Source organism: Rhinoderma darwinii, chromosome 6 (genome assembly GCF_050947455.1).
Source record: "Rhinoderma darwinii isolate aRhiDar2 chromosome 6, aRhiDar2.hap1, whole genome shotgun sequence".
Taxonomy (NCBI): Eukaryota; Metazoa; Chordata; class Amphibia; order Anura; family Rhinodermatidae; genus Rhinoderma; species Rhinoderma darwinii.
In genome coordinates this window covers 50516596-50540592 of record NC_134692.1, presented here as the reverse complement: position 1 = coordinate 50540592, position 23997 = coordinate 50516596, and the positions used below count along the sequence as shown (strand labels likewise).

Genomic DNA, 23997 nt, shown 5'->3' with positions numbered 1-23997 from the left:
CGCATTAAATTAACTGAACAGAACTGTGATAGAATTTTATAAACTAGATGAGTATTTGGTGCCATCTTGTGGCAAACATTAAACATAAACCAAGTTAGGCCTCATATATACCATCATGATGTACAGGGGCCAGGATGAAGCTGGAAACTGCTTCGCCTGGATGTCATGGTTTTCTTTGCCTCACTGATGTCTTAAAGAGGCTCTGTCACCAGTTAATAACTGTCCTGTCTTCTACCTAATCTAATAGGCGCTTTAATGTGGATAACAACAAGTTGTTGTTTTTTTTTATTTTTGACCAAGTTATAAACATTTTTCGTTTTATGCTAATTTGTTCTAAATGCCCAACTGGGCGTTTTTTTACTTTTCACCAAGTGGGCATTGTAAAGAAAAGTGTATGACGCTTACCAATCAGCGTCATACACTTCTCTTCATTCATGCCCAGCTTGTTTCACAGCACAACGTGATCTCGCAAGATCACGCTGTGACAGGACTTTCTCCCACAGGTCCTTCACTGGGGCGATGGAAAAATGAACAGACATCACCTGCAGCCGCTGCAGATTTGGATAATTTGCACGGCTGGAGGTGATGTCTGTTGACTCTTCCGTCGCTCCGGAAAGAAAAACGAAACAAAAAACTGTTGTTATCTACATTAAAGCGCCTATTAGATTAGGTAGGAGATAGGGCAGTTATAAACTGGTGACAGAGTCTCTTTAAAGGAAAAAGGAATAAAGGATTAATGTTACTGATCCGTGAGTTCTGCAAGTTTCTACACTATATTATTTCAATTATATATATATATATATATATATATATATATACACACACACACACAAAGAAATGCCGCACTTCAAATAGATCTCTAGACATTTTCAACATTTTCTAGAAGTGAAAGCAACACTATTGAAAGAACACAATTTATTTTTATTGGAAAGTCTACATCTTATTCTTACCCATAATATTTTTAAATATAACTCTAAACTTTACAAACAAATAAGAGGTACAGCAATGGGGACAAAGGTAACACCAAGTTACGCAAATTTATTTATGGGGTACTTCTAGTCCAAAAACATAGTCAGTGACGATCTATATAAAAGGAATATAATATTTTATCGTAGATATATCGACGACCTCTTTTTTTATATGGTCAGGCACCATAGAGGAGGCTGCCTGTTTTGTGAATATCCTCAACAAAAATGAATGGAGAATACATTTCACCCCCAACATATCGAAACTTAGCAATGTATTTTTAGATTTGGGCTACCCCGCAAGAGAAAAAGTAAAAGACTGGCCTGAACATAGCACACAAACACCAAAAAGAAAAGATTATTCCAGTAATTTTCGGACAACATATAACTCACAATACTTTCAAAGGTTCACTCAATAAACACTGAGGGATTCTTTGGAGCAACCCGATCTTAAATAAAATCAGTCCACTTAAACCTAGTATTACATTCCGACGAGGGAAATCTATTAAAAGTAGACTAGCACCCATCAGACTAAGGGTGAGTTCACACAGTGTTTTATGCAAAAGGAAAATCTGACTCAAAATTTGAATTTTGAGGCATATTGTCCTCTGCCTGCACGCCGATTTTCAATGCGTTTTCTGCAGCGTTTTTTGCCCGCAGCCATTGAGCGCCGCGGGCATAAAACACCACGAAATACGCTTTCTCTGCCTCCCATTGATGTCAATGGGAGGTCAGAGGCCTAAACGCTCAAAGATAGGGCATGTCCCTTCTTCTTCCCGAGAGCCGGTTTTTCCGCTCGTGGAAAAAAAACTCCTCCGCCTCCCATTGAAATCAATGGAAGCCATTTTCTGAAGTTTTTTGGCGCGTTTTGCGGCGCGGTTTCCGTTTAAAAAAACTTGTAAAAAAACTCGGTGTAAACTCCCCCTAAGGCCTGATTCACACGAACGTTGAAACAGCGGCCGTTCCACGGACCTATGTAACTAAATGTGGCCGTTCACACAGCCGTTGTTTCAACGGACTGTGTGAAGGGTCCGTGCGAAAATAGGATATGTCCTATCTTTTCACGCATCACGCATCCCTCCATAGACTCTCAACTATGATGGATGCGTGATATCGTGTCCCGCAGCGATGAGCATGAATGCACTTCGGACGTGAAAAACAGCAGTTTTTCACGTCCAAGATGCGCAGCGCTCGTGTGAATCAGGACTAAGGCTGGGTTCACACTACGTTTTTTGTAGGAGGAAAATCTGCCTCAAAATTCTGTTTGGAATTTTGAGGCAGATTTTCCTCTGCCTGCACGCTGATTTTCGCTGCGTTTTTCGCCCGTGGCCATTGAGCGCCGCGGGCATAAAACCCCATGAAATACGCTTTATCTGCCTCCCATTGATGTTAATGGGAGGTCAGAGGCGTAAACGCCCAAAGATAGGGCATGTCCCTTCTTTTTCCTGCGAGCCTCCCATTGAAATCAATGGGAGGCATTTTCGGCAGTTTTTTGGCGTGTTTTCCGACGCGGTTTCCGCCTCAAAAAACATGTAAAAAAACACTGTGTGAACTGGCCCTAAGAGATAAACCCATTGTTACCATCCCAAGCTCAGTCCCAAACTCAATGGGCATCTACAGATGTGGCAAAAAAAAAAACTGCCTATGCTGCCAAAATATCAATGAAGGGAAAAAGGAGGTTATATCGAATGTAACGAAGGATATTTTCATGATTAAGTCGTTTATGAACTGCAGTATGGACCTATATATGATTGAATGTGAATGTGGGTTGCAATATATAGGGAGAACAATACAAACACTACGAAGCAGGCTCAATTACCACCGTTCCAATGCCAAAAAAGGATTTCAGGAACACAGCTTATCCAGACATCTACTGCAAAATCACCAATACTATTTTAAAAATCTTAAAATTTCCCCTATTGAACAAATCGATCCTAAGACATACAATAGATCGGCAGCATTAAATAAACGTGAATCCTATTGGATTTTCAAATTGTAGACCCTGAGCCCAAATGGGCTCAATGAGAATTTAGAATCTGTTTAAATAAACAATAAATAAAGAGATAATATGCAGCACACTGGTATGAATTAATACATTTTGAAAACATATTGAGAAAAAAATACTACCTACGAGCAGAATTTGCTCAATAATGATCATATTCCTTCCCTTGGAAATGAAGAGAGAGTTCTTTGTAGTATATGTCACATACAGGGAATAAAAACAAATCCCAAAGAAAATAACACATTATTTTAAATAGTTCCGATGGTGCCCCTTTTTTTCCGTATAATTCCGGCGCATCAAGATGTCTGATATCCATGCAATTACAAACAGCAGCCAACCAGTAAGGTGAAATAAAGAACTACCAATCAGAAACCATCCTTATAGTGACGTAGGCGTGAGAAAAACTAATATCCAATCAGAGATCAACACATTTCTGACATAGGCATGGGAAAATCTAACACGCAATTAGCTCTTTATACCAGATTAGCGTAGGCATGGGAAAAGAAAATATAAACAAAAGAAAGTGAAAATGTTACAAAAAATCAACACAACGTCCACCTTGCCTTTTTTAAAATCCAATGTACTGTTCAGAGGAAATAAATAGGTATAACCCATAATGAGAATTACATAGAGATACAATTTCTTGCAGTAATAAAGATTTAGGTAAAATGACACAACACGTATTTACCTTTTGTATACCCCCAAAATAAACTCTCACCTTTACCATCTGACCTGGGCGTCAACAATAAGACAAGGGTATTTAGTGAGATCCCTCTGTCTGAATTTTATATGCCTGACGAAGACCTCGGTACGAGGTCGAAACGCGTTGCAGCAATTGTATTTTATATATTTTAGTATGTTCACTGAATAAATCATTTTTTTTAATCAAAATCCAATTGTGGACTCACTGAACCATCCACACAAGAGCGCCCGACACAAGGACTACTTTTTTCCACGTCTTCCATTTGAGAATGTAATGAGTTTTGTTCTGGTGCTGTATGTCTGTACTAAGATTGGTTCACTTGGTTCCGGTGCTATATTAATCCACTGAGCTTGGTTCTGGTACTATATTTATATTATGAGCTTGGCTTTTGTGCTGTATTTATGTACTGAGCTTGGTTCTGGTGCTGTATATATGTACTGAGCTTGGATCTGTTACTGTATTTATGTTATGAGATTGGTTCTGGCACCGTAACTATGCATTAAAGGGGTTGTCCGAGTTTTTGAATTTTTTACATGTAAAACCACATTACACATATTTACAATTGCATAATAGGCTTACCTGTGCAATCTTGCTTCTGTTCTCTGCTCTGGCTTCTTTCTTCCTTCTGGTCACATGAGCTCTGACGTCACCTTTTCAGCCTCCTCCACTGTCGTGTCGTATCCAGATCACATGGTCTCGAACCAGAGAGACATCGGATGGTATACGACAAGTCACTTGTCACGTGCTGTATATCGGCTTCTTCTGCTTCGCAGCCTGTAACGCGCATGCGCTGTCACTGCTGTTCTCGCGGTCCCTGCTGTTCTCGAGATAACAGCACGGGCCGCGCATGCGCGTTACAACAGAACAAGCCGATATACACCACGTCACAAGTGACGTGTCGTATACCCGGCAAAGAATTCAAGAGCAACAAAGCGGCAGAGCCGGAGCAGAGAGAGACGTCAACAATCAAGTTCCCGACGGCAGGATCTGGAAACGGGGCCACTTTGGAAAACTTAAGTATATTACAAAAGTATTTGTATTTAGAACTTACATGCATTAATGGGGTTTTTTGAAAATACGATGGTATCTCAGACAACCCCTTTAAGTTTAAATCGATACTGTATCGGTACACTAAACTTTTGTATTTGGGGGTTGTGGCATAAAGCCAGCAGATTTGCCTCGTCGTGCTGTGAATGCTGCACAGCTCTCCCCTCTTCTCATAGTGTACACCCTAACTGCATGGGTTGCGCAGGGCGACACAATCGTTCTAATGGTCAGTTGACACATTGCGTAAATACTGTGGATTTTCTGCAACGGTATTTGTTGCGGAAATTCGGCTGCGTAATGCAGTAGCTGCAAAGTGGCATAAATACAGAGGGGAAAAAACGCTCAGAAATTGATCTGCGTTGCAGAATTTTATTCCACAACATGTTAATTCTATTTGCGTAAACGCTGCTTATTTATTGCAGGTTTTCCCCATTGAATTCAATGGGGAGGTAAAACCCGCAACAAATAGCAGTTGTTGCGTTTTTTGTGGCGGGTTCGCAACTCAGAAAAAAAATAATTTAATACTTACTCAGAAGTCTGTGTTTATTCCTCCAGGCCTGCCTCCTGGGATGACGTTTCATTCCATGTGACAGCTGCAGCCAATCACAGACTGCAGCAGTCTCCTGGGATGAAATTTCATGCCAGGAGGCCGACCTGCTAGCAGGCCAGCTAACTGCTGCAGTTTTCCACAGCGGACATTCCCGGGCAAAATATTTTTTTTGCCAGAAATTCCCTGCGGCGCAGAGGGTAGATACGCTGCATGCTATTACGCCCCATGTGATCTCAGCCTAAGGAGTGGGCTGAGGCCGTGAGCCCGCTCGATACTCCCCTGACCAACGTCCACTATATACAGTGAAGGAAATAAGTATTTGATCCCTTGCTGATTTTGTAAGTTTGCCCACTGTCAAAGACATGAACAGTCTAGAATTTTTAGGCTAGGTTAATTTTACCAGTGAGAGATAGATTATATATTTAAAAAAAAAAAGAAAATCACATTGTCAAAATTATATATATTTATTTGCATTGTGCACAGAGAAATAAGTATTTGATCCCTTTGGCAAACAAGACTTAATACTTGGTGGCAAAACCCTTGTTGGCAAGCACAGCAGTCAGACGTTTTTTGTAGTTGATGATGAGGTTTGCACACATGTTAGATGGAATTTTGGCCCACTCCTCTTTGCAGATCATCTGTAAATCACTAATATTTCGAGGCTGTCGCTTGGCAACTCGGATCTTCAGCTCCCTCCATAAGTTTTCGATGGGATTAAGGTCTGGAGACTGGCTAGGCCACTCCATGACCTTAATGTGCTTCTTTTTGAGCCACTCCTTTGTTGCCTTGGCTGTATGTTTCGGGTCATTGTCGTGCTGGAAGACCCAGCCACGAGCCATTTTTAATGTCCTGGTGGAGGGAAGGAGGTTGTCACTCAGGATTTGACGGTACATGGCTCCATCCATTCTCCCATTGATGCGGTGAAGTAATCCTGTGCCCTTAGCAGAGAAACACCCCCAAAACATAATGTTTCCACCTCCATGCTTGACAGTGGGGACGGTGTTCTTTGGGTCATAGGCAGCATTTCTCTTCCTCCAAACACGGCGAGTTGAGTTAATGCCAAAGAGCTCAATTTTAGTCTCATCTGACCACAGCACCTTCTCCCAATCACTCTCAGAATCATCCAGATGTTCATTTGCAAACTTTAGACGGGCCTGTACATGTGCCTTCTTGAGCAGGAGGTCCTTGTGGGCACTGCAGGATTGTAATCCATTACGGCGTAATGTGTTACCAATGGTTTTCTTGGTGACTGTGGTCCCAGCTGCATTGAGATCATTAACAAGTTCCCCCCGTGTAGTTTTCGGCTGAGCTCTCACCTTCCTCAGGATCAAGGATACCCCACGAGGTGAGATTTTGCATGGAGCCCCAGATCGATGTCGATTGACAGTCATTTTGTATGTCTTCCATTTTCTTACTATTTCACCAACAGTTGTCTCCTTCTCACCCAGCGTCTTACTTATGGTTTTGTAGCCCATTCCAGCCTTGTGCAGGTCTATGATCTTGTCCCTGACATCCTTAGAAAGCTCTTTGGTCTTGCCCATGTTGTAGAGGTTAGAGTCAGACTGATTAATTGAGTTTGTGGACAGGAGTCTTTTATACAGGTGACCATGTAAGACAGCTGTCTTTAATGCAGGCACCAAGTTGATTTGGAGCGTGTAACTGGTCTGGAGGAGGCTGAACTCTTAATGGTTGGTAGGGGATCAAATACTTATTTCTCTGTGCACAATGCAAATAAATATATATCATTTTAACAATGTGATTTTCTGTTTTTTTTTTTATATATATAATCTATCTCTCACTGGTAAAATTAACCTAGCCTAAAAATTCTAGACTGTTCATGTCTTTGACAGTGGGCAAACTTACAAAATCAGCAAGGGATCAAATACTTATTTCCTTCACTGTATGTACAGCGGATATCGGGAAGAGGTTATTTCCTCAGGGTTTTCAAGATCTTTTGCTTGTTGTTATTGAGTAGGAACATTCATTGTTTACTTCCAGTGGATAAAATTCTGTCCATGGTCATGTGATGGACACACAGGTGCTGGCATTGTTACAGTTACAGTATGTGTATCACAGCTGTGGCTCATCTTTCTGACCAACCGCTATACCAACGCCTCTACCCTGTGCCAATCACTGCACTGGCAGCCCATAACCTTCAGAATTAAATTCAAACTTATTACTCTTATCCACAAAGCTCTCCACAGTGCTGCACCTCCTTACATCTCCTCCCTCATCTCTGTCTACCACCCTACTCACGCTCTACGTTCTGCCAACGACTTTAGATTAAAATCCTCCATAATCCGAACCTCCCACTACCATCTCCAAGATTTTTCTCGTGCTGCACCAGTCCTCTGGAATGCGCTACCCCAGACAATCAGATTAATTCCCAATATCCACAGTTTTAAACATGCCCTGAAAAAACATCTTTTTAGACAGGCCTATAACATTCCCTAACCTAACTCCTTCCCTTGGCCCCATTAGTGATCAGAATAAGATTCCCACACACTCCTTGCACCGTACTGCATTTAATGTCCGTCATACACGGATACTGGCTGGTGCTCATGCAGCTTTATGTTACCACCCCATGTGTATAAAAGATGGCCGGACCATTGTACTGAACAAACACTTTTACACTTTGTGTCTCCCTTATTTCCTCATAGATTGTAAGCTCTTGCGAGCAGGGTCCTCAATCCTCATGTCGGAATTGTAAATCAGCTTTGTCACTATGTAATGTCTGATATTGTCTGTTTATGTTCCCTCTAAATTGTAAAGTGCTGCGTAATATGTTGGCGCTATATAAATAAAGATTATTATTATTATTCCTGTACTTTTGTGACAATATGTGTCTGTTGTGTTGATTTGCACATTTGTACCTGTATAAAATGTCTTGGTCACTATTTTTAATTGCAACAATCGTTAATTTTTTGTGTGACCACTTCTAAACTGAGAATTTCCTTTTTGGGAAATTGGATCAGTAGAATGATCCTAATTGTTGTTATGGAATTGCTGTGCGAGCGATTCCCCAAAGGCTGCGAAGACTGCCAGGGGAGTGAGCGTGCAAATAAATCCGCAACCTCAAATCCGTCACAACTCTGATCAACAGAGGCTACTCTATGGTTTTCGCCAGAGCTGACCGCAAGGCAAGATGGTTTTTGCTGCATAGAACACAGGTTGTTTTAGCAGAGTTTAGTGTTGGATAAGAGGTGTAATGCAGGAAAATGCTGAATAGGATAACCAGACAGCCAGAGGGTAAACAGAAAATCCAAATTGGAAAGCAAGTGGATATCAGGTATAGCAGAGGTCAAAACCAGTCGGGAGCAGATATTACAGATCAGTAAACAAGGGTTATCCAAAGACAAGCCGAGGTCAGTTTCCAAGAAGTCCAGCAGTCAGATGTATAGGTATATTGTCGGAAGCTTGATCAAAGCACCTGAAGACAAGAAAATCACAAGCAAAGTACAAGTGGAGGAAGCCAGGTATAAATACTCCACTCTTACCTCTAATAGGGTGAAAGACAGAGAAGAGAGATATGATCAAAGTAAAACCAGCACCGCCCAGAAGCTAGACCGGTAGTCAAAGCGATCTTAACTGGTTGCCGACACAGGACGAGTATGCTCGTCCTGAGCGGCGAGCACTTCGCGCATTAGGACGAGCATACTCGTCCTGTGTGACAGCCGTCCCTGCGCGCGTCTGTGCGCGCGATCGAGAGCGGGGCAACGGCTGTAATACACAGCCACGGCCCCGCTCTGACAGCGGAGAGGAGAGAAACATCTTCTCTCTGCTGTTAACCCTTTGAACGCCGCGATGAAAGCTGATCGCGGCGTTCAAAGAGAGGGGACTGCATATTGATCGCGTCACAGAAAATAACTGTGACGCGATCAAAGTCCACAACTCGTATGGCCAGACAGCCCAGGGTCCATTGAAGGACCCCAGGGCTGTCTGAACATATTTCCTGTTGTTAGGGCATACTGAGGTATGCCCTAACAACTGCCTGTGTACAATCAGTACACAGGCTAATGTACTGGCATATAGATCTATGCCAGTACATTGCCGTTACAAAATAAAAATCAAAATGATAAATCCCTTTATGGGATTAAAAAAAAAAGTTAAATGAATGTAAAAAAAAATAATGGTAAATAAATAAATAAAAAGTAAATAAAATACACAGAAACACACATTTTTTATAATAAATCAACTTTTTAAAATATAAGTCCCAAAACATGAAATAATATAGACATATTTGGTATCGCCACGACTGTAACAATCTGTACAACAAATGTATAACATTATTTATGATGATCGGTGTATGGTGTAAATAAAAAAATATTAAAACTGCTGCGCAACTGCTTTTTTTCTGCATTTTTATCTAATTAAAAATTTATAGAAATTAAACGATAATGTATTTGTACCAAAAAATGGTACGTACATAAAGTACAACTCGTCCCGCAAAAAACAAAGTCTCATACAACTACGTCGTACAAAAATTAAAAGCGTTATGAGCGTCGGGATGCAAAGAGGGAAATGTAAAAAAAATTGCTCTGTCCTCAAGGCCAAAATTGGCCGTGTCCTTAAGGGGTTAAAGGAACAGATGTTTCCTAACAATTGTATCTAAATATCGGGTGTTCATACATTCATTAAAAGAACTATCTAATTTTTACTATGCTTTCTGTTTGCCTTTCCGTTGAGGGGTTCCCCCGACGGAAAGCTCAGACGGAACCCCTCAACGGAAACACAATGCTGATGTAAACAGGCCCTTAGGCTTCTTTCACACTACAGTTACCGTAGTATACGTTTACCTCTCTTCTGTCAGAGATTTCAATGGTAACTATTTTGTTTCAGTTGCTTTCCATCTGTCTCCGTTGCTAGCTAACGACTTTTTTCATGGAAACAAAAGTTCTGCAGACTGCACTTTTGCTTCCGTCAAAAAAACGGAAACCTAGCGTATGGAGACAAACTGAAAGCAACTGAAACAAAAGAATTTACATTGAAATTAATGGTAATTCTAACGGAACCGTTGCTTTCCGTTTAATCTTTCGATTCCCCCTTCCTCTGACGGAAGAGAGGTAAACGTATACTAACGCTAGTGTGAACTTGAGCCTAGTCTCCATGTTTAGTTATTCTCATTACAGGCATAACTGAAACACTTTACATTGTCCCAGCATTGCCTAACTTGGGCCACCAGATGGCGCTGATATTCTCTCTTTATAAACTGAAAGTAACAGCTGGGCTCATGCGCAGAACTTCACTTCCTACATGGGGCTCAGCAGAAACAGGAGTTGGAACTTGCTGCTGGTGAGTAACGTCCAGAATATGAGGCTGCTTCTATAGATTCTGCTTATAATGGAGGTAGGGGGAGGAGATTTGATTTCAGTATTCGGTAGAGTCCAATACAAGGTAACAGTCTGGACACAATATGCAACATTGTTACTGTATATTGTAAACAGTGAGTATGCTATAAAGCTCCCAGCTAGACGCTCCCTAGTTATCGCTAAGAAAATTGAACACTGTCCTGACTTTAAGCGCAGTTGTAAATGACCAAGTGCCACTCAGACCGTTTTTCACTGCATCCGAGTGGCACCCGCTCGTTTTCACGGACCCATTCACTTTAGTGGGTGAATCGGGTCCGTGAAAACGTACCGAACTCCGGACCGTGGCAAGATAGAACATGTTCTATCTTTTCGTGGATAATGGATGGGACTCTGTCGTGTGCATTGGGGCTTAGGCTACATGCACAGGTTGCAGAATTTGGTACGGAAAATCGACATCAAAACCGCAGGTAATTCCACAGGTAAAATCTGCACCTAATAGTGTTTTCTTACATTTTGATGTGGAAATAGGTGCATTGTTATACTGTGGATTTCGGTGCTTTTTTTTAAATAAAAAAAAAAGTTAGATACAATTCGCAAGCGGAAACACAAGATAAGTTAACGTGCTACGGATTATAAAATACGCACCGCAGGTCAATTTATGTGCGGAAAAAAAATCTGTGACCTGTAGATGTGATTTCTTGAAATGTCATTTACTTTGCTGGTTCTATATTATGTTGCGAATTTGCCGCATGAAAATGCGTGCCAAATCTGCATGTAATACGCATCGTGTGCATTTGGCTTAAAGGGACAACATTTTTTTACGTTTTCTTTTGTAGTATTGTAATTTATTCTTCTCGGTTATCAGCCACCCATAAAGGGAGAGGCTGACTGAAGAGCTTTTCTAATGAATCACTGACAGGCACTCTATAAAATGTTCACCACTCCTTATCACCAACACTTTTATAGATTATTTAGGCCTCAAGCACGTCAGTGATTTTCTTCAGTGTTCCATCTGTGGTTTTTTAATGGATAGCACACTGACCTATTCATTGCTATGCCATGCACACTTCCGCTATTTTCGCGGATCCGTGTGTCCACTTCGCAAATGATAGAGCAGGTCCTATTCCTGTCCGTTTTTGCGGATCAGTCTCGGTCATTCTATTCATTGGTCCAATAAAATTATGGACCGCACGTGGAAGCCATCCTTGTGCAGTCCGTGTTTTGCGGATCTGTAATCTGCGGCCGTATAAAGGGCCTATATTCTTACGAGTGGATCGGTCATCTTAATAGGCTCCCCTGGGTAAGGGCAGCATATTACAGGGACAGGTCCGTACACTATAGCATAACCAGAGCTGGATTTCCCATTATGCACATCTCTATGGGCAGCACTGCTTGACGTGTGCCAGCAGAGGCAATCACTGACCAATCATGCCAAGCAAAGAGAGCACCCAGCCACTGTCAGCTCTGTAAGTAGAGATCGATGCAGAGGCAGACAGAATAATGGTGGTGCACTAAGGTGCCAAGACTTCTGTGCCTATATGTTTATGAGCATGATGTACTGAGCATAGCACATGTAAATGTAGAAAGACGTGCCAAATCACCGTGGCCAGGTCTAAGTTTTCATAAATATTTCATAATAGATATGATCTTCTTAGAATAAATAATTCTAAAATGCCTTGTCATATGTATGTTTAGACTTGCCCACTGAGGTTAGGGATATATTTTCTGTATTGTGGTTTTGCCACAATCAGCGGCCACATTTTAAGGAAATATTTCCTAGAATTGCTCTTGGAGAACATGGAACCAACTCTTAGGGTGTGTTCACACGGCTTATTTTTTCGGGCCGTAAATGCCCAGAAAAACAGCTGTAAATTGTAGCTCCTGGACCCCAATGCAAAATCTGTTACAGGACTCCCTGCGCCATGTATAATACTAATGTCTTATGCGGCAGAGCGGCCCCCGGGCTCCCTCAGACACCAGGGCCTCGGTGTAGCTGATACCTCTGCACCCCCTCTAACTACACCTCTGCCAGTATTGTCTCAAGATAAACTTACTATTGTATTCATCACTCTGTCAAGGATTCTGCCATGAGAGCTTTTTTACCACACAGTGCATCAGCGCCCACCAAGGATGCTTTGTGTAAGTATAAACCAAGGTGGGGAAAATCACGGGCGCCAGGAAGCCAATGTACATATCGTCTTGTTTTCTATTGAGGTTATTACTAGGCCACTCTGACTGCTAGTAAAGTCTACAGTATTTTATCCGTTCCTAATAAAATATAATTGCAAATAACAAATCTTACACCTAAACATTTCTTTGCAGCTATGGCTCTGTTCACATTTGCAAAAAAGGCTCCGTTAGGGGCCTCTATTGCAGATTCGTCAGAGATTACTGGACCCATAGTGCAGCATGTTGCACTATTACTTCCGGTAAGCCACGGGCACCCTGACGGAACCCATTAAAGTCAATAAGTTCTGTCGGTTTTCGGTGATGTCCGTGGTGCAAAGAAACCATTGCTTCTGGTTTTCCCTTGTTCTGCTCCTCTGACAGAGCAGAACAATGGAAAGCCCCAAAGCAGATGTGAACAGAGCCTAAGATTAGACAAGCAGCATGAGGCTAATCACATACATTGTTTTCATGCAGTTTTTGGGCGGTTTTTGTCCTGGGGCTTTTTAACTAAAGTCAGAAATTGATCTAAAAGAAAGGAAAGGTATGAAGAAAAGACTAATGCATCTTTTTACTTTTTGGTGCCAAAAGCTGCCAAAGAAACTGCATTAAATACTCGTGTGTGTGATCCTGGCCTAAAAGGGAGTTGATGATAATGTGCCCCATTGACAAATAATAACCACGGACATACTGTGCCCTCAGACACTGGTGGGAGCTGTGACGTTACGGACGGCCTGCATGTGTCATGGAGGAGGGGCCGCTCTTATTTTAGCACTTATGTCAGGCATACAAAAGCCGACTGTAACAACAAGCACTTAGAGGACACTAGGATTTCGAATGAAACTGCAATACTACAATGAAGAGGAGCGTGTTTACTGCGCTGGCAATAATGGTGAGCTCTTCTGTGTGGCTAACTACATGGGGGTTTGGAGCAAAGAGGAACTTACATGTTTGTGTAACTTTGACGTCTAGGTTGTCCTTTAAAGGGGTTACACAATTCCTGTCTTGTTAGAAGGATCCCTTGAGGGTTGGCAAATGACAGGATCATTTATGCTCCATTGTAGGCCTTATTCACACGAACGTGTGCGTTTTGCGCGCGCAAAAAAATGCAGCGTTTTTTGCGTATTGCACTCGTCATCCGTGTTGGCTGCGTGATTTTCACGCATATGCCATGCTTATGACACGCGATTTTGAAGTGTAGAAAAATAAATTAAGGAAGTGCTTTTCATTTTTCCATCATTTTTTCGCTACTGTTGTGCGAATCACGCGCGACACACGGAAGTGTTTCCCTGTGCCGTGCGCGATTATCACGCACCCATTGACTTCAATGGGTGCGTGATGCGCAAAAAGTGGCCAAGTATAGGACATGTCGTGAGTTTTACGCAGCGTGAAAATCACGGACTGTCTGAATGACCCCATTCACTAACATAGGTCCGTGCGACGCGCATGATTTTCACGCCCGTATCACGGACGTAATAAACGTTCGTGTGAATGAGGCCTTAGTTTTAGAAATCGTTTGAAGGTTTATACTGTGATTGGAACATGTATGTTTGTGAAAAATCTAATTGATCATGTGAATATAGCACCATATAGAAGTACAGTGTATAGCATAAACAGGGTCCCATCTTTTTTGTGTGAAAATATACATTTATGTCACAGGAGATTTTAAGTACCTTCTGTATTATTACTGTAAATATCTGCCTACCCTTTCCCCAGAGCAAGAGATGCTCTTTGTAGCTCCTCATTCTGCCTATAAGCCCATGTTATAGGGTCTTCGGTATCATGTACATGGCAGAGATGTTTGCACGGAGCCGGTATAGGGGCACACGAAGCGCCTGCAACTCCGTACTATGGAGTCGTAACAACTCTGTGTGTTGCCGTATGATGCCTCCATACTGTTCTGTATTACGGACATTGCTTCTTGGGGAGAATATTGCCGTAACGGAGTATGACACAAAATATGTTTTCTGCTAGATTCATACTTTTTTTTTTGGGGGGGGGGGGGGGGGGTTTGTGCGCTCGCTTGATTCCATTTGCAGTAGGACTCTTTTTGTCTTGAAGTTAGCAATAGTTATATCCATCCTGAGCACGCTGCTTATGCAATGCCAGAAAAACAGAACATTCAGATCTGTGACACAGAGGCAGAAGTAGAAAGGTGATGGGGGAGCTGGGTGAAAACCCCTTTATAATTGCAAAAGATGGCAACTCAGGGACTTGGAAATGCCCGTGTAAAAACGTCCATTTTGTTTTAATTTGATATGCAGAAAAACTGACATTATAAACTGCATTAAATGTTAACCTTTTTGTTTCCAGCTCTTGTTTACAGGTCTCTGGAAACCTTTCTCTGGAATTGAAATGTGTTCCGGAATAGTGGAAAACTACGAGGCAGCCATGGTCCTTAGCGCAGCTGGAGACGCTCTTGGTTATAATAACGGCAAATGGGAATTCTGTAAGAAAGGGTCGGAGATTCATGCTGCACTGGCCGAACTAGGAGGCGTTGGGAACATAGACGTAAAAAATTGGATAGTAAGCGATGACACCGTTATGCATATTGCCACAGCAGAAGCTTTGGTAAAGGCAGGCAAAAACATTGAGCCTTCCAATTTATATCCATTACTGGCGGAGAAATACAAGGAGTGTATGGATGACATGGAGGACAGAGCACCCGGTAATAAAATAAAATACTCTATTACTCCAATGCATGCAAAATAAAAAGCAACTTTGCAGATAGTCTGCATTAAAAAATATCATACCGTTTTGTGTCTACATCTCCTATGCAGACCTATTTGGGTCCATGGTTACAGGCTACAAATAAATCTCTAATTTATTAATCATGACTTATTTCATTCCCAGTGAAAAAAATAATAATTCATACTTGCCCTGATCTCCCTGCTTCTTCCTCCAGTCTGGCCTCCTGGGATGACTCTTCATCCAATGCGACCACTGCAGCCAATCACAGGCTGCAGCGGTCACATGGGCTGCATCGTCATCCAGGGAGGCCGGACCAGACAGCATAGGAGGGGCGCGTCACCATGATGACAGCCGGGGTAAGTATGAGCTTTTTATTTTTATTTTCTACCGCTGCTTTTTGTAGCAGAAATTGTGCCTGAAAATCTGTACCACAATGTGGTGCGGTTTTCGGACGGAATGTGCTGCAGGTTCAAGATCGGATATTCTGCATAGTTTTATGCAATGTATCCAACCCATGGGAACCCGGTCTACATGCACATGTTGCGGAAGTTGGTGCAGAAAGTCTGCATAAAAAACGCAGGTAATTCCACATATAAAATGCGCACCTAATTGTGCATCTTTTATTCGTTTTTAGGAGCGTTTTTTACATATTGATGTGGAAATAGGTGAGGTTTTATGTTGCGGATTTTGGTGCGTGTGTTTTTTTTTTTTTTTAAACTAGTCAGATGCAATTCGCAAGCGGAAACGCAAGTTAAATTGACATGCTCCGCATCGCAGGTCAATTGACGTGCAGAAAAAATCTGCAACGTGTAGAAGAGATTTCTTGGGTTCTAATTTACTACACTTGTACTGAATTACGCTGCAGATTTGCTACACAAAAATACGTGCGGCAATTTAAAACCTAATACGCAACATGTGTATGTGCATTGTTTACACTGCGGAAAACTCTACAATGTTTGGCAATGGGAAAAAATATTCCGCCACGCAAAAACTAGAGAAATCTGTCTGCATTGCAGAATATTTTTACTATAGGCACACATTGTAGTTTCCCCAGCGTATTTTTCAGGCTGCGGAAATACAATGCAAGTACATCATGAGAGAGCGCTCCCTCAGAGGGAGATTCATGAAAACTGTGTCTATTGCCCAAAGCAACCAATCACAATGCAGCTATTACAGTGCTTTTGAAATGAAAGCTGCACTGTGATTAGTTGCTATGGGCAACAAAGATAGTTTTGCTGTTACACAGTTTTTAAGGATTTCCCCCTTACATGGCTGTATTTCGGCTCTCTACAACCTCCAGGTTGTATGGAGCCGTAAAAGGGCACCTATAGACTTCTGTGGTACCTTTACTCTACCTCTATATGACTCCGATTTCATATGGTTCAGTTTCATTAGCTAAGAAACGAAACATGACTCTAGTATAAATGGAGCCTTAACAAGAGAAGCAAATACTAAGCTGGTTATTTCTTGTGTTTATACAGGAAGAACTTGCGTTGACAATGCATACCTGCTAAATCCTACGACCCCAGATGGATGGATGATCCCATTCCAGAATTCAGCAGGAGGTTGTGGTGCAGCTATGAGGGCGATGTGCATAGGATTAAGGTTTTCACGCCCAGAGCAACTGGATGACCTGATCCGCATAAGTGTAGAGAGCGGTAGAATGACGCACCATCATCCTACAGGCTACCTTGGTTCACTGGTGGCTGCCTTGTTCACTTCCTATGCCATAAATCGGAAGCCTCCACATGAGTGGGGTAAGGAATTAATGGACGTTTTGCCTTTGGTAAAGGACTATGTTATAGATGCTGGACGAGATGTGCCACAAAATCTGGATACATGGTAAGTGTGGAAAAATGTTTTTATTAGTTTATAACATGAAAAGATCTCTCCTTATTGTATTTACAGTACTAAGGCACATCCGCTAATCTTCAACCTTACTATATGTTGTATACAGGGCAAAAACAGCTTACCTCCTTAGCCATCTCATATTTAGGCCTTATTTACACGAACGTGTGCGTTGCAGTTCCGTGTGTCATCAGTGTTTGGTGCGTGGCTGCGTGATTTTCACGCATATGCCATCCTTATGACACACGGTTTTCATGTTTAGAAAAAGAAATTAAGTGCTTTTTTTTCCCCTTCATTTCTTTATCTACTGATGTGCGAATCACGTGCGACATACGGAAGTGCTACCGTGTGCTGCGCGTGATTTTCACGCACCCATTGACTTCAATGGGTGCGTGATGTGCGAAAAAAACGCCCAAGTATAGGACATGTCGTAAGTTTTACGCAGCGGACACACACACTGCGTGAAAATCACGGAATGTCTGAATGGCCCCATTGACTAACATAGGTCCGTGCAACGCGCTTGATTTTCACGTGCGTATCACGGACGTTAAACACGTTTGTGTAAATAAGGCCTTAGGCTCAGTTCACACCTCGTTTTTCCAGGCACATCAGAGATATACGCCGGAAGCGTTCCCTGACGTATTCTTTGACGTGCTGATAGCCCTGTATGCACCCAGCTTATGGTAAAGTGTCCATTTGGCTGGTACTAAAGCAGGTATTAAAAGCTGGTATTTAAACTGTTTTAAAACTGTATAGAAAAGCATGGTCTACTACGCTTATCTATGCAGGCAGGCACAGTAAAAAAAGTACACCACGCAATATACGTTTTTTACAATGAGTCAATGGCTGACGTATGCCATACATGGAGGCATACGTCCTAGGCATACGTCTGGGAATACCCCTGATGTATAACGGTGACAAACCTGAAAAATGAGATGTGAACTAAGCTTTACTCCATAAAAATTTGGAATGGTGCCCCACACTATGGGCATTACCTTTTTAGAGATTTCTTTTATTTGAAATTGACAACATTTTAAGTTAAGGTTTATTCCATGATCCTTTGCTTACCATGTTGTGTTATGTTTCCAGTTACCGAAATCTATGAGGGAAGCCAAAAAGGGTTTGAGAGCTGTATAGAGCGAGATCAGACTTCTCCCATGTATCTAGTACTTATCAGAAGATCATTTTGACTGGATTTCCTATGTAAATGAGGAAATGGAAAGGTTATGATTCCTATGGTTATCATTCTGTCCTTGATATCTCGGGATTTCATTTTCCACTTCCTCCACTTTTCTATCAGTATTAACACATTGTTTACCTTTGAGGTTCCTTTAATAATGAAGAAATACCAGATCTGCTTTGCCCTCTGTCCATGCATGTATTGACTGTGATGGAGCGATGGTAGGCCCGATTACCAACTTCTCTGTATTCTACCATGGTAGTTACACCCTTGTTTGCCCCATGGTTCTGCTAATGAAAGAAACCCAGGGTTGAGAGTATGGTATACATAGGGGCTAAGCAAATGAGACAAATGTGATAGAATAGATGACTACAGTAGGGAGCAGAGTTACTGTGAGGAGAATGCCAGATTGAGAAATTCAGATCTGTTCTACCAACAGCCCCTATCATGAGCGATATGATTTTGTCCATTGGGGCACACGCACACGCTCGCTCGCAAGCTCATGGTTGGGATCCACCATTATTTGATATTCCCTTCTACATACTTATCTGGCAAACATCACATTTAAAGTCTAACTCCACTAAAGGCCTGAAGAATCAAGTGTGACTGCCGTTAACCCCAATATCTCTCCTCCCTAGATGTCAACCTCCGAAGAATCCAGGAAGCCGATATGCGAGGATTTGTTTATTGAGGTCTTCATACTGTTAGCTGTCCGGGAACACTATGCTCACTGGTCATATATTTTTTTCTTTTTTTTTTTTTCTCCCTGAATTACACAATATTGAGGGTCTCAAAAAACTATTTTTTGCTGCTGGACTTTGCAAAGCCGCTATTTTGTTTATCAAGAAAAGTAGGTCGCCATTGACCACAGTGTTTCTTCCACGTCACAGACCAGCACAGGGATAGGTAAAACCGTTCTAGTGTGATCCTACCATATAATTCCTCATATATTATTTTCCTGGACCCTTATGAGTGTGACCTAGAGAAGGTGGGATATTGAGGTTAACTGCAGTAACATCGGATTGTGTTTGTGTGGAAGTAGGTTTTAAAATGATTTTTGCTTGGCAAGCATTAGTAGACAACGTGTTCCTATGCACATTAAATATTTCCCTTCTTAGCTGATCCTCTGAAAATATGATATGGTAATATTTATCTTCGATTGAACCTCTTATTTTTTTTGCTGTCTAGGTCTTACTTTGAAGAACAGTGGAACTCCTATCTTAAAGAAAGAGGAATTTTAAATGGAACGTCTCAGCCAAAGTTTCCAGAGAAATATGATGTCAAGGAACGAGATCAGTTTTACACGTCAGTAAGCTACAGTGGATGGGGTGGAAGCAGTGGACATGATGCACCCATGATTGCGTATGATGCGATCCTTGGTTCTGGTGACAACTGGACAGAACTCTCTCACCGTGCATTTTTCCATGGTGGGGATAGTGATTCAACTGCAGCCATTGCAGGTGCCTGGTTTGGAAGTATGTATGGATTCAAGGGTGTCCCCAAAGCCAACTACAAGAAATTGGAATACAGAGATAGACTAGAAAAGTTAGGAAAGGATCTCTACCATCTTGCATAAACATTGGATCTCCACGGTAAAGCATCTTTCCATTAAGTGAAAGATTCTTTTCATTGTGATCTACCACATGCCATTTGAAGAATAAATATAGTCAAAAGGATCTTCTATGTCATAGATACATGTCAAAAGTCTGTGATCTTGGACCACCAACAATTTCCACAATAGGAGGGCTCTGTTCAGTGCTCAAACCCCTTTTTATATTGCTCATAGATTTCTGTTATTGGAAACCAGGACCATTGAATAAACCTTGGTTGTCACATTTACAGTGACTGAAATCTCTGAGAAGTGCCAAAGGGGTATATGCATTCTATAGAGCCCTTTCATTGTGGTGGTCTGAGAGCTCAGATGTCACCAATGTGCTCTTCTAACATGTCAAAGATGGATGTGAGAAGTACATTTTGACTAGCATTCCATTAAAAATTCGGTCAGAAATTCCTAAACACAGTTCAATTTTATTTAAAGTTGTACTTTTAGGAACGTGTCAGTTTTTCTCTCTGGTGCTCAGGAGCATCTTACAGAATTTTAAATGTCACAAGGCAAACCTTAGCAAAAGGAAAATGTGAGTTTTGCTACGGAAGCACTTCTTGTATCTACATGCACCATGAACTAATGGATGGACCGCATACCATGACCACCTGCTGACCATATATGCCAGACCAGTCTTCATATAACTCTTCAGCACCGTTTATTAACCACACAGAGGGGAGAGAACCAGATATCCGGACTCCTGATAGAGAACGCAGCTTATTACCATCTCTGGCTTCCTATCCTAATGCTCATTTTCACCAGAAAATGGCATAAACTACAGTGGAAATCTATGCCAGCGGCTAGCTGCTTTGTTTCTGATCGGCTATCCTTGAAAAGCTGAGCAAGTGGTTTACGGACTCATAGACTTTCTATTGAGCCCGTACACCACTTGCTCTGCTTTCCAAGAAAACCAAATCAGAAACGAAGCAGCACAACATCATAGCGATCGGTGGGGATCTCAGTACTCGGACCCCCAACGATCCAAACTTTTGACATGTAAAAATATTTTTTGAAGGTTGTTACCCTTTAATCAAGCCAAGGTGGTGGGGTAGCGCTAGGTTTAGGCTGGAGAGCACTTGCCAGGCTTATGGCTCAGCGTGCCAGGCAAACATGCCCCACATGCCAGCTGTGGCATACGTGCCATAGGTTGCTGATCCCTGACCCACACTATAAATCAACTGTCTGCTTATTGACAGTGAAAATTAAGTAGTTTAAGGTTTGTACACACACATATACACATACTTACATACTGTTCACCTACATGTTTTTATTGTGTTAAAGATTTAGGAATTCCTTGAAGTAGTGGTTTCAAACCTAAAATACAGAAAGATGAAATACAAACTGTATTCAGAGTTAGATATAAATTAACTGTAAAGTAATATTGTCTTTCATTTTTAACTTTTAAAAACATAAAATTAAAAAATATATTTATTCTCTTTCTTTTTTAAGATATTTGTACTTAACTTTGGACCAACAGGATCTTTCTTAAAGAGGACCTGTCCGCTCCCCTGACATAGTTTTATTCCCTATGAACTTGTATTCCCTATGAAATAACAATTCTGGAGCATCTTTTTTTTTTTTAGAACTCAGCGGTGCGCTATTCCTCTGCTATTCCTTCTGGAAATTAATGAATAAATGAATACCTGGGTGTTACTATTCCCCTTTTTCAAAGTGGCATGTTTTTACAGTCTGACACTGATTGGACATTGTCAATCTGTGTAGTAATACACCCCCAACTGGTAACACCCAGTTGTCAATTTTTTTTATAAATTTCTAGGAGGAATAACAGAGGGACAGGACAACGCAGAGTTCTAAGAAAAGTTGCTCCATCACTGTTTCATCATGGGAAATTCAGTTAATTATTTACTAAAACATACATGTTGGAAAAGCAGATAGGTCCTCTTTAATAGAAATTATTACTAGCAACCTGAAAAATCCTGCTGTAAAAATTCCAGAGATAGTTACCTAGAGGTTCTTTGACTACAACATTTTTATATCTGACTGCTTATAAAACTTGGATTTTGACTTGTCCTTATAAAGAAAAATAATGTATATTGTGGTACCTTTCTAAACTTTTTCTAGAATTATAATACAAGGTATAGCATATAAAAGATCCTTACCAGTGACACATTTAGAAGTTACACTAAGGGCTCATTTACACGAGCGTGATATACGTCCGTGCAACGCGCGTGATTTTCACGCGCGTCGTACGGACCTATGTTAGTCTATGGGGCCGTGCAGACAGTCCGTGATTTTTGCGCAAAATGAGTCAGTTGCGTAAAACTCACGACATGTCCTATATTTCTGCGTTGTTCGCACATCACGCACCCATTGAAGTCAATGGGTGCGTGAAAATCACGCGCAGCACACGGAAGCACTTCCGTGGGACGAGCGTGATTTGCGCAACAGCTGTCAAACTGAATGTAAACAGAAAAGCACCACGTGCTTTTCTGTTTACAAACATCCAAACGGATTGTCATAATGATGGCGGCTGCGCAAAAATCACGCAGCCGCTCATCATACGGGGCTGACACACGGAGATGTTAGGTACCTTTTGCGCACGCAAAACGCCGCGTTTTTGCGTGCATAAAACGCACACACTAATGTAAATGAGCCCTAAGAATGTTCACACGTTTTTTGGGCAGTAAACTCCCCGAAAAATGTATAAAAATACGGAGGCTGAACGCCTCCAAACATCTGCCCACTCATTACAATGGGAAAAACGGCGTTCCGTTCCCACGGGGCGTTTTTTTTAACGCGGCCATTTGAAAAAACGGCTCGTAAAAAGAAGTGCATGTCACGTCTTGAGCCGGTTTTTGGAACAGTTTTTCATTGGGTCAATAGAAAAACAGCTCCAAAAACATCCATAAAAATCGATTTGATGCTTTAAAAAGGGCTGAAAATCAGAGTCTGTTTTCCCTTGAAAACCGCTCCGTATTTTACAGCCGTCTTTTGTTTGTGTGAACATGCTCTAAGAGCGAATGTCACCCGAATATTCTGCCCAATTTAAGTGCAGCCTATTACAGGGACAGGTCCACTGTACTATTAGTCCAAATGGTAGCTGAAAAATATTAAATATTTTTAGAGCGTAAACAAAGCCTCCCACCACTCTTCTCACCAGTGACTGATGGCCGTCATATATCAGCATGTATACATGAGTGTTTTGTAACCTTTGCTAGGCTCTATAAGCCACACTGCATAATATTTTCTTGTGTCATTTGGGCTGACAACAGACCTATCCCTGTAATATACTGCACTTAAAAAGGACAGCATATTTAGGTGACAGATCCGTTTTAAGACACAGAGGCAAATATATAAAATAGTATTGTGGAGCAGTAAATGCGCTGCTTATATAGAATCTATCGATCACTTTTTTACTGGTTTTCTCATGACAGACAGTTCTAAGTTGCAGATATGCACCTCATTTATAAAGTATGTGCTAAATGGCAAAATACTGCTGGTTAGCACTCTGGCATTCACACTAGAATCACAGCTATAGTCTCCCTCCCCCCCTCCTTCATTGACTTATAGGCCCTGTTCACACTGAGGTTTTTTTGCAGGTGGAAAAATCTGCCTCAAAATTCCTTCAGGAATGTTCGCTTTTATTAAGACAATTATATGTTGCATCATGGCAGATATTATCAATATGGGATTACACAGGATAACAGATACAATGTCCTTCGATCTTCTAAAGATGATGTCATCAGAATTTGTTGTTCTATATAAGAGCAGCATATAATCACTGGTCCGCTGGACTATTCTACCAAATGGCGCAAAAAATACTGTGGAGTTTGTATGACAGCTGCTAAGAAATAATAAACAAGAAACTGGACTCGGAGTTATGTGCTGTATTCATGAGCCAAGCTTAGATTGTAATAGGACGCAGGATGCTGTGCATACATATGTGACCACCAGAGATGAAACCCCTTTACT

At 41.5% G+C, this 23997-nt stretch overlaps 1 protein-coding gene across 2 annotated transcripts; it reads left to right on the top strand.

Annotated features, from left to right (window-relative positions):
- Positions 1–10507: 10507 nt before the first annotated feature.
- On the top strand, positions 10508–22306 carry ADPRH (ADP-ribosylarginine hydrolase). Of its 2 annotated transcripts, XM_075829712.1 has the most exons (5): positions 10508–10559; positions 13445–13634; positions 15056–15410; positions 16915–17275; positions 19650–22306. In XM_075829712.1, exons 2-5 carry the CDS (start codon positions 13599–13601, stop codon positions 20035–20037), a joined length of 1140 nt encoding a protein of 379 aa, XP_075685827.1. In that variant the 5' UTR covers positions 10508–10559; positions 13445–13598; the 3' UTR covers positions 20038–22306. The 2 variants fall into 2 exon arrangements, with proteins under 2 accessions (XP_075685827.1, XP_075685826.1); XM_075829711.1 differs by lacking the exon at positions 13445–13634 and having other exon boundaries at positions 10513–10559.
- Positions 22307–23997: the final 1691 nt, after the last annotated feature.

Coding starts and splice junctions, on each gene's coding strand:
- ADPRH (XM_075829711.1), top strand. CDS start 10,521: ATGGGGCTCAGCAGAAACAGGAGTTGGAACTTGCTGCTG. Junction 15,411..16,914: donor CATGGAGGACAGAGCACCCG/GTAATAAAATAA, acceptor GTGTTTATACAG/GAAGAACTTGCGTTGACAAT. Junction 17,276..19,649: donor CCACAAAATCTGGATACATG/GTAAGTGTGGAA, acceptor TTTGCTGTCTAG/GTCTTACTTTGAAGAACAGT.